Raw genomic sequence first — 11,978 nt, 5'->3', positions numbered from 1 at the left:
AGCTTGGTTTGAAAAAATCTACTGTGGGAGCAATTATTAAGAAATGGAAGACATACAAGACCACTGATAATCTCCCTCGATCTGGGGCTCCACGCAAGATCTCACCCAGTGGGGTCAAAATGATCACAAGAACGGTGAGCAAAAATCCCAGAACCACACGGGGGGGACCTAGTGAATGACCTGCAGAGAGCTGGGACCAAAGTAACAAGCCTACCATCAGTAACACACTGCGCCGCCAGGGACTCAAATCCTGCAGTGTCAGACGTGTCCCCCTGCTTAAGCCAGTACATGTCCAGGCCCGTCTGAAGTTTGCTAGAGTGCATTTGGATGATCCAGAAGAGGATTGGGAGAATGTCATATGGTCAGATGAAACCAAAATATAACTTTTTGGTAAAAACTCAACTCGTTGTGTTTGGAGGACAAAGAATGCTGAGTTGCATCCAAAGAACACCATACCTACTGTGAAGCATGGGGGTGGAAACATCATGCTTTGGGGCTGTTTTTCTGCAAAGGGACCAGGACGACTGATCCGTAAAGGAAAGAATGAATGGGGCCATGTATCGTGAGATTTTGAGTGAAAACCTCCTTCCATCAGCAAGGGCATTGAAGATGACACGTGGCTGGGTCTTTCAGCATGACAATGATCCCAAACACACCGCCCGGGCAACGAAGGAGTGGCTTCGTAAGAAGCATTTCAAGGTCCTGGAGTGGCCTAGCCAGTCTCCAGATCTCAATCCCATAGAAAATCTTTGGAGGGAGTTGAAAGTCTGTGTTGCCCAGTGACAGCCCCAAAACATCACTGCTCTAGAGGAGATCTGCATGGAGGAATGGGCCAAAATACCAGCAACAGTGTGTGAAAACCTTGTGAAGACTTACAGAAAACGTTTGACCTGTGTCATTGCCAACAAAGGGTATATAACAAAGTATTGAGAAACTTTTGTTATTGACCAAATACTTATTTTCTCACCATCATTTGCAAATAAATTCATTAAAAATCCTACAATTTGATTTTCTGGATTTTTTTTTCTCATTTTGTCTGTCATAGTTGACGTGTACCTATGATGAAAATTACAGGCCTCTCTCATCTTTTTAAGTGGGAGAACTTGCACAATTGGCGGCTGACTAAATACTTTTTTTCCCCACTGTATCTACTAGTTCTAATGTATCCATGACATTCACAATTTCCTTAAGAGCATGTGGGTGATTGTTTGTGGTGTGATTTCCTTTACGGTCCATTGAGTTATTTAAAACAGTATTATAATCCCCCACCATAATAATATTGTCTTGAGTTGCTTGCAGGCTTGAAAATGTATTATATATATTGTCAAAGAATTGTGGATCATCATTATTTGGTCCGTAAAGGTTAATGAGCCATATTTGTTTATGGTCCAATAAAATATTTAAAATAATCCATCTACCTTGCGTATCTATTTGGACAATTTGCACATTCGGATCGAAATTACTATGAATTAATATCATCACCCCTTTTGAATTTCTTTGCCCATGGGAGAAGTATATTTCGCCCCCCCATTCCTTTTTCCACGCTACTTCATCTCAAATTGTTGGATGAGTTTCCTGTATACAATAGATATTATATTCCTTCTCTTTGAGCCATGTAAATATTGTTCTTCTTTTGTTATTATCAGCTAAGCCATTACAATTATAACTGGCTATACTTATTTCACCATACACCATAATGAGATACAAGTTTCAAGTCTATTTATCATTATATATGTTTGTAAATTTACCAATAAAAATAGCGTAATGATTGAGTGTCCATATAGCTGTACCGTGATATTTGCATTGCTACGGAGTAACCCTTCAATTGTTCTCCACTAATTCCCCGCTAAAGCCCCTCCCCATCCCAAGTTGAGCCGTCATCCCAGTGATCAGCATCCCACCCACGTCCCTCCGTATCCCTAAGGCCCCGAGAGGCCAGGACCCATCCATCGAAAACAGCACACAGTGCCACCCACAAAACAGAAGCAGATTAACCGCCAAAAGCATTTCCAATGCTTTCACCTCTATATATATATATATATATATATATATATATATATATATATATATATATATATATATATATATATTTTTTTTAATTATGCATATCCTATTTTCCATCATTATTAATGAATATGCGTAATAATGTCGGCAGTTCACGCGTAGGATTCTAACATATAACCCGGATTGCCATTGTATTACATTTAATTCATTGACAAGCAATTATTATCCTAGCAAATAATTCCCAGGGTCCATCCCATACCCCCCGACCCCTCCCCCCCAACATCCCCACCCCCCCACAACAGATACCAGACAAGCACATACTCACATACTACAACACACTCAACCCCCCTCCTCCACAATCCACCATAAAATCAGATACTCAACGGCTGTTATATCCCAGAGCCCAACTCGAGAAATAACTTGATTTACGAGTGCACATACAGTTAAAGCTGATTGAGAAAGCATGCAGATTGAGCAGAAATTGATAACAATGTGAGATTTGATTAATCTAGTTAATATATGTCAAGTCCTAGGTCCACCCTCTTCACCTGAGACACAAACACTCTGATCCCCTGTTGTAACCATTTTCCCAAGCATCTCCATGCGGTCAGACCTTTGATTATTTTGTGCCACCTGGGCCACAATGATAAACCACATCTCTGATTGTCCGAGTGTGACCCCCTCCCCATGGGTTACTGCAGTCAGTGTTGCCAGCACTGCCACTACCTGGGTGGGGGCACCCCACCGGAATCCCCACCGGCTAGGTCGTCAAGGTTCTCATTAGCAGCTTTGAGAATTTCCTTGTATATTATGCTCTCCCATCAGGGGGCTCTGGCTTTGTAGGACCAACCCTGCCAGGCAGGCTCAGAATCTTGAGGGGGCGGTGCTGCTCAAGTAGGTCTCTGACCGCATTTATCTTTCTATTTTGGCTGCATATAGGCAACTCACAGCAGGTCCATAAAACAGATGGGAACTTCTCTTTGGTGTATGGGTCGCTCAGGTGGGTGTCCAGGTTATAGGGTTAGGGATCTTTCCATCTTGATAGGACAATGAATAATTAGATTAGATGTATACTATATTTAAAATTGTATATCCCTCATCTACACAAAATTGAAAGCTCTCTCTCTCACTACCCCTGTTCATAGACCCCCGGTCGGCTCTGGGATATGCAACCATTTCCCCTCTCACTCACTTAACGCCGTACCTTTCAAACACAAAAATGCACACCACATGGTTGACTGCGGAAGAAATGGGCCGAGCGTGCAAACGCACCCGCATCCACATCTGCTGCAAGGGGGAAAGGACGCCAGAGAGAACACAGGACCAACCACAACAACCATCCGCCAAAACAACAACCTCCCGCCAAAAAAACCATGTTCTAATTATTTGTATATAAAGATGTATTATTCTGCTTGTTATATCGTTTTATCCATTTATAAAATACTATACTTACTATAAATGTTATTTAATATTACAATCCCTATCATTGCTAGTATCAGGTGCTCCAATATTTGACTCCTCCATTACAACTTTTAGAATAGCCATGGAGTAGTCTTTGTGTCTCTGAACATTTGGTTGTCAATATATAATTTATCCACCACTAGTGCAACACGTTTCCCTTTTAATCTGTTTTCCTTGAAGATTGGATACAGAACTTTGCGCCTTTCTACAATCTCCTTCGGGAACTGATCATTCATGCCTATTTTCGTGCCAGCAAGTCTTTTTCCCAGGCTTTTCACCATAGCTTTGTCCTTAAAAAAAGCAAATTTGGCAACGATTGGGCGCTCATATTTCTGTCCTCTTTTTCCGAAACGATGTACACGTTCGAGTTGGATTTTATCGACAGCCTCGAGTGGGATTTGTAGCGCTGTATGCAGGAAGTCCTTCATAATATTCTCTGTTATTTCTCCCTCCTTTTCCTGAATACCCGTAAGTACTAGATTTTCCCTCATCGATCTAGTTTGGATGTCTAGTAAGGCTTCTCTCAGAAGATTGTTCTCCTTTTTTAGTTCCCTAACGTCCGTTTCCATTTTAGAGACTGTCACTTTTAATTCTTTGGTTTCTTTCTCCATTACCAAAGCTTTTTCGTCACTCATTTGAAGACTCACTTTCAACTCTTTAACGTCTTTACTGACCAATTCCAGTATGCCCAATTTGTCATTTATCGACTTCAACAGGTCGCTTTCCACACTTACCAGACCCAGTGGTGAAAAGCATATATCATCTGTATCAGTCGATGAGTCGCGTTTCCTTTTGGGGATCGGCTCTCCACGCTTGTCTTCAGTCATGTTTGGGTGTTGCGTGTTGTTGTAATATTTGTCGATATATTTCTCTAGCCTTATGATCTGTTTTGTGTTATTATCCAGATTGAATTATATTAACTGCGAATATATGAAATGCTAATATTTAGTCTAATTTACTGATTTTGAATATTATGAACCATTTCCTTGTTTGACCACTACATTTTATGGTGCACTACATTTGACCGGGGCACTATGTAGGGAATAGGGCTCTGGTCTAAAGTAGTGCACTATGTAGGGAATAGGGCTCTGGTCTAAAGTAGTGCACTATGTAGGGAATAGGGTGCCATTCTCTGGTCTAAAGTAGTGCACTATGTAGGGAATAGGGCTCTGGTCTAAAGTAGTGCACTATGTAGGGAATAGGGTGCCATTCTCTGGTCTAAAGTAGTGCACTATATAGGGAATAGGGTGCCATTCTCTGGTCTAAAGTAGTGCACTATATAGGGAATAGGGTACCATTCTCTGGTCTAAAGTAGTGCACTATATAGGGAATAGGGTACCATTCTCTGGTCTAAAGTAGTGCACTATATAGGGAATAGGGTACCATTCTCTGGTCTAAAGTAGTGCACTATATAAGGAATAGGGTGTCATTCTCTGGTCTAAAGTAGTGCACTATATAGGGATTAGGGTGCTGTTTGGGACGCTGACAGCATCAATGCCACTGGTATTCAGTATTCAGAGGGAGAGAGGGAGCTTCTGTTTCTGCTACAGATATCATACATCATCCTGACACCTCTACAGCTATCATACATCATCCTGACACCTCTACAGCTGTCATACATCATCCTGACACCTCTACAGCTGTCATACATCATCCTGACACCTCTACAGCTGTCATACATCATCCTGACACCTCTACCCAGGGCTCCTCTTCCCAGGGCTCCAAATGTTCACCATCCTTTGACACCTCTACCCAGGGCTCCTCTTCCCAGGGCTCCAAATGTTCACCATCCTTTGACACCTCTACCCAGGGCTCCTCTTCCCAGGGCTCCAAATGTTCACCATCCTTTGACACCTCTACCCAGGGCTCCTCTTCCCAGGGCTCCAAATGTTCACCATCCTTTGACACCTCTACCCAGGGCTCCTCTTCCCAGGGCTCCAAATGTTCACCACTCCCTGACACCAACACACATCTGTGGCACGGTCTCCCTAAAACCCCATGGTTCACAAATCTAAACGAACTGTAATTCTGGAAATAAAATGCATTCATGAAGAAAAGTTCTGATTTAATATAATATTGTATCATCAGTCCCTCAGTACCCTCTGTCTTCACACAGCAAACGGTCGGAAGACATCCACAATATCTCATTCTTTATCAAATAAGATGTGAGAGAGAGAGTAACAACAGGCACCACTAGAAGATCTATTGAAATAATCCAACCCAGGACCGGGAGAAAGGCTTTGGGTAAAAAAAAAAGTGTTCCTCTGATTAACTCCTCTGTCAGAGAGAGCTTGGAGGTTGGTTGGAGCTGGAGAGCAGATGGTTCCAGGGATCAGGAGACACCATGTTCCTCTGGGTACAGGGCTCTGGGTCTTGGGTGAGTCTGGCTGGTCTCTGGGTCTTGATCTCTGGGTAGAGGGCTCTGGGTTTTGGGTGAGTCTGGCTGGTCTCTGGGTCTCAGGCTGGTTGTCCTCCTGCTGGTCCTCTGTGCTGCTCTCAGACTCAGTGTTCCTGTGTGTCAGCTGGTACCAGTGTAACAGAGTTAGCTTCATAACCTCAATCCCCAGTTTGAAATATCTTCACTCATGCTATCAAATTGATTTATTTTCTATAGCTTAATTCTCAGTCATTTTGTGACCAGACCAGTCCTCTACTCAGCGATATTGAGTGTCTGCTGGTACCAGCTATTCTCTGTCATCTTGTATGTCTGCTGGTACCAGCTATTCTCTGTCATCTTGTATGTCTGCTGGTACCAGCTATTCTCTGTCATCTTGTACAGTGAGGGGAAAAAAGTATTTGATCCCCTGCTGATTTTGTACGTTTGCCCACTGACAAAGAAATGATCAGTCTATAATTTTAATTGTAGGTTTATTTGAACAGTGAGATACAGAATAACAACAAAGAAATCCAGAAAAACACATAAAAATGTTATATAAATTGATTTGCATTTTAATGAGGGAAATAAGTATTTGACCCCTCTGCAAAACATGACTTAGTACTTGGTGGCAAAACCCTTTTTGGCAATCACAGAGGTCAGACGTTTCTTGTAGTTGGCCACCAGGTTTGCACACATCTCAGGAGGGATTTTGTCCCACTCCTCTTTGCAGATCTTCTCCAAGTCATTAAGGTTTCGAGGCTGACGTTTTGGCAACTCGAACCTTCAGCTCCCTCCACAGATTTTCTATGGGATTAAGGTCTGGAGACTGGCTAGGCCACTCCAGGACCTTAATGTGCTTCTTCTTGAGCCACTCCTTTGTTGCCTTGGCCGTGTGTTTTGGGTCATTGTCATGCTGGAATACCCATCCACGACCCATTTTCAATGCCCTGGCTGAGGGAAGGAGGTTCTCACCCAAGATTTGACGGTACATGGCCCCGTCCATCGTCCCTTTAATGCGGTGAAGTTGTCCTGTCCCCTTAGCAGAAAAACACCCCCAAAGCATAATGTTTCCATCTACATGTTTGACGGTGGGGATGGTGTTCTTGGGGTCATAGGCAGCATTCCTCCTCCTCCAAACACGGCGAGTTGAGTTGATGCCAAAGAGCTCTATTTTGGTCTCATCTGACCACAACACTTTCACCCAGTTCTCCTCTGAGTCATTCAGATGTTCATTGGCAAACTTCAGACGGGCATGTATATGTGCTTTCTTGAGCAGGGGGACTTTGCAGGCGCTGCAGGATTTCAGTCCTTCACGGCGTAGTGTGTTACCAATTGTTTTCTTGGTGACTATGGTCCCAGCTGCCTTGAGATCATTGACAAGATCCTCCCGTGTAGTTCTGGGCTGATTCCTCACCGTTCTCATGATCATTGCAACTCCACGAGGTGAGATCTTGCATGGAGCCCCAGGCCGAGGGATATTGACAGTTCTTTTGTGTTTCTTCCATTTGCGAATAATCACACCAACTGTTGTCACCTTCTCACCAAGCTGCTTGGCGATGGTATTGTAGCCCATTCCAGCCTTGTGTAGGTCTACAATCTTGTCCCTGACATCCTTGGAGAGCTCTTTGGTCTTGGCCATGGTGGAGTTTGGAATCTGATTGATTGATTGCTTCTGTGGACAGGTGTCTTTTATACAGGTAACAAGCTGAGATTAGGAGCACTCCCTTTAAGAATGTGCTCCTAATCTCAGCTTGTTACCTGTATAAAAGACACCTGGGAGCCAGAAATCTTTCTGATTGAGAGGGGGTCAAATATTTCCCTCATTAAAAAGCAAATCAATTTATAACATTTTTGACATGCGTTTTTATGGATTTTTTTGTTGTTATTCTGTCTCTCACTGTTCAAATAAACCTACCATTAAAATTATAGACTGATCATTTCTTTGTCAGTGGGCAAACGTACAAAATCAGCAGGGGATCAAATACTTTTTTCCCTCACTGTATGTCTGCTGGTACCGTCTCTACTCTGTCATCTTGTATGTCTGCTGGTACCGTCTCTACTCTGTCATCTTGTATGTCTGCTGGTACCGTCTCTACTCTGTCATCTTGTATGTCTGCTGGTACCAGTCTCTACTCTGTCATCTTGTATGTCTGCTGGTACCAGTCTTTACTCTGTCATCTTGTATGTCTGCTGGTACCAGCTATTCTCTGTCATCTTGTATGTCTGCTGGTACCAGTCTTTACTCTGTCATCTTGTATGTCTGCTGGTACCAGTCTCTACTCTGTCATCTTGTATGTCTGCTGGTACCAGTCTCTACTCTGTCATCTTGTATGTCTGCTGGTACCAGTCTTTACTCTGTCATCTTGTATGTCTGCTGGTACTGCTCCAGCTCCCTCTTCTTCTTCATGGCGATGTGCAGCTGCTGTTTGATGACGGGGATGTGTGTCTCCAGCTCTGACAGCTCCTGCAGCATGGGAATGGTCCTGGCCTGTAGACCCACCTGGACCCGGTCTGTCCTCCTGTTAGAGGTGGCCTGCGGGGGGACCAGGCTCTTCACCTGTGGAGGAAGAGGACAAAATAAGATACATTTGGACACCTCCCCCCAATCAAATGGCCCCCCAGTCAAAATATCAATTACAGTGCCTTCGGAAAGGATTCAACCCCCTTGACTTTTTCCACATTTCGTTACATTACAAAGTGGGATTAAAATTAATTTCATTGTACTTTTTTTTTTGTCAACGATCTACACAAAATACAATGTAATATGAAAGTGGAAGAAAAATTCAAACATTTATGAATAATAAAACAATAATTTATCTTGATTAGACCACCTGAGTCAATACATGTTAGAAACACCTTTGGCAGAAATATAGCGTGTCTGTGTCTCTAAGAGCTTTGCACACCTGGATTGTTCTGGAATGTTCCATCAATCTTTAAAGAGAAAGAAATCAAGCTCTGTCAAGTTGGTTGTTGATCATTGCTAGACAGCCATTTTACAGTCTTGCCATAGATTCAAACCAGTTTAAGTCAAAACTGTAACTAGGCCACTCAGGAACATTCAATGTCATCTTGGTAAGCAGTGTAGATTTGGCCTTGTGTTTTAGGTTATTGTCCTGCTCAAAGGTGAATGAGGTTTTCCTCCCATGTTTTGGAATATTTGTATTATGTACAGGCTTCCTTCTTTTCACTCTGTCATTTAGGTTAGTATTGTGGAGTAACTACAATGTTGTTGATCCATCCTCAGTTATGTCCTATCACAACCATTCAACTCTGTAACTGTTTTAAAATTACTATTGGCTTCAGTTTCCTTCCTCTCCGGCAACTGAGTTAGGAAGGACGCATGTATCTTTGTAGTGACTGGGTGTAGTGATACACCATTCAAAGGGTAATTAATAGCTTCACCATGCTCAAAGGGATATACATTTGTCTGCTTTTTTTACCCATCTACCAATGGGTGCCTTTCTTTGCAAGGCATCAGAAAACCTCCCTGGACTTTGTGGTTGAATCTGTGCTTGAAATTCAATACTTGACGAGGGACCTTACAGATAATTGTATGTGTGGAGAACAGAGATGAGGTAGTTATTCAAAAATCATGTTAAACACTATTATTGCACACAGAATGAGTCCATGCAACTTATTATGTGACTTGTTAAGCAAATGTTTACTCCTGAACTTATTTAGGCCATAACAAAGGTGTCAGGTTTTGGCCATGACTGTTCGGGTTTTGGTCACTAGATGTCCCCATTGCACCTTTTTTGTACCTTTAGTTTTTCTTGCTCTAATTATTGTTTGCACCTGTAGGTCATTCCCTTGTTAGTATTTATACCCTGTGTGTTCCTCAGTTCCTTGCTCAGTGTTTGTAAGTTAGCACCCAGCCCCAGCCCAAGCCTTGTTTTATATAGATATTTCTCTGGTGGGATTTTCCAGAGGTTCTCTGGTTTAGTTCTTGTGTTTTGTTTGAGTAGTCTTTTGAGGTTTGTTTTTCCCTGCTGTTTTTTTACCACTTTGTGGAGTTTCTTTTGTTTTTTGGAGGTTTTCCTCTTTGTGCCTCTTGGCTTTATTTTTGGACATTGTGGATTTAGTTTCTTTGCCTGAAGATTTTGTTCTTTAATTAAACCACCATCTCTAGTACAGCTGTGTCTGCCTCATCTTCTGGGTTCTGACAATTATTAGTGACTGTTTCTCGCACTGGGTCGTGACAGAAACACTGAGCCATTATTATGAACCCAGAGGCAGCCAGTACCCAGGATCTTTTTCCATGCTGTCCCACCATGAGGGGGACTGTCCAACGCCACGAAGCTGCTCTGGTTCAGCAAGAGGCCTTAATGGCTAGACATTCTCAACTTCTGTCAGAGATGCTGACTTCCATAAAGCAGATTTCGGATCGACTTTCCCCGGCAACCGCTTCTGCTCCAGTTCATCCGATTCAAGGGCCCCTGGCAGTTAATCCCCTGGCTGAACCTCGTCTGCCGCCTCCCCAACGGTTCTCAGGGGATCCGAGTGTTTGTAAGGGGTTTTTCACCCAACGTTCTCTCTCCTTTGAGCTGCAACCATCGTCGTTTCCCACCGACCGGTCCAAGATAGCATATATCATCACCCTGCTGTCGGAAAAGGCCCTAGCCTGGGCTACGGCTGTGTGGGATGCCCAAAGTCCCTGCTGTGCCAGCTACTCTACCTTTGCTGAAGAATTCAAGCGAGTGTTTCAAGGTCCTACCAACGGCCCTGACTCAGCCAAACAGCTCCTGACTCTCCGCCAAGGTCGGCGCAGCGTGACGGACTATGCCATCCAGTTCCGCACTGTGGCAGCAGCAAGTGGCTGGAACGACGAGGCGCTCACAGTGTGTTTTTTGAAGGGTCTTTCTGACACCATCCAAGATGAACTGGCCACTCGGGAACCACCGGACAACCTCGAGTCCCTTATCAAGTTGGCTTCACGCATAGACCAGCGTCTGAGAGAGAGAGAACAAAACCATAGACCGCTCACCCTAGCTCCTATCGGTTCCAGCTCCGAGTCTCCACCTTTATCCTCGCTGGCTCCACCAGAACCCATGCAGGTTGGACGCATCTCCCAGGCTGAGAGAGACCGCCGGATGAGGGAGCGATGCTGTCTATATTGCGGCAAACCGGGCCATTTCCGCTCCACGTGTCCCGGGCTCCAGGGAAACGCACTCTCCCGTGCAGGCCTGGGAGGACTGTAACGGGAAACATAACCTCCTCCCATCCATCCAACTCCCGCCTGCTCATTCCAGTTACCCTTTCCTGGGACGACCACGAGTTTTCTCTTCAAGCCTTGGTAGACTCTGGAGCCGCAGGTAACTTCATGGATGGGATCTGGGCGAAGGAGAATGGCGTTCCTTCTGAACCTCTAAGTGACCCCATAAGGGTTACTACGTTGGATAGAAGTCCTTTGGGATCTGGACTTGTCACTCGTGCCACTACCCCCTTACGACTTTCAGTTTCCCAACACCAGGAAGTGATGAACTTTCATCTGATCTCCTGTTCCGAGTTTCCTCTCGTCCTTGGTTATCCCTGGCTTCACAGCCATAACCCTCACATCGACTGGTCTGTGGGCACTATCAAGCAGTGTGGTCCCTACGTGCCAAGCCACTTGTATCTTCCCGAGTTCCCAGAGTTCTCCTTCCGAGTCTCTAGAATCCATCGACTTGTCCCGAGTTCCCGAGTGTTACCATGACCTCAAACTGGTATTTAGCAAACAGAGGGCCACCAAACTACCACCCCATAGACCTTACGATTGCACCATCGACCTGTTGCCGGGGACCTGCCCTCCCAGGGGTCGGATCTTTTCCCTTTCTCCTCCCGAACGAGCTGCTATGGATACCTACATCAAGGACGCTCTGACAGCAGGCCTCATGCGTCCATCTACCTCGCCGGCGGGAGCAGGGTTTTTCTTTGTGGCCAAGAAAGACGGTGGATTACGACCTTGCATCGACTACCGGGGACTCAATGCCATAACCGTCCGTAACCGCTACCCGCTACCCCTTATGGCCACAGCCTTTGAGCTGCTCCAGGAAGCAGTTGTCTTCACTAAGCTTGACCTGCGGAACGCATACCATCTTGTGCGGATAAAACCCGGGACGAGTGGAAGACCGCTTTCAACACGCCTACTGGTCACTAC

General features: G+C 44.5%; 1 protein-coding gene across 1 annotated transcript in view; it reads right to left on the bottom strand.

Moving 5' to 3' along the window:
* Positions 1-8,192: 8,192 nt before the first annotated feature.
* Positions 8,193-11,978, bottom strand: part of LOC121583068 (glutamate receptor ionotropic, NMDA 3A-like) — a 72,329-nt gene continuing 68,543 nt past the window's right edge. Inside the window, exon 11 of the mRNA XM_045216085.1 lies at positions 8,193-8,399. Within this exon, the coding sequence (XP_045072020.1) occupies positions 8,193-8,399 (207 nt within the window). The remainder of the gene's footprint in view (positions 8,400-11,978) is intronic.

This window comes from Coregonus clupeaformis, unplaced genomic scaffold (genome assembly GCF_020615455.1).
Source record: "Coregonus clupeaformis isolate EN_2021a unplaced genomic scaffold, ASM2061545v1 scaf0601, whole genome shotgun sequence".
In the NCBI taxonomy this organism is placed as follows: Eukaryota; Metazoa; Chordata; class Actinopteri; order Salmoniformes; family Salmonidae; genus Coregonus; species Coregonus clupeaformis.
This window is presented reverse-complemented; position numbering and strand designations above follow the sequence as displayed.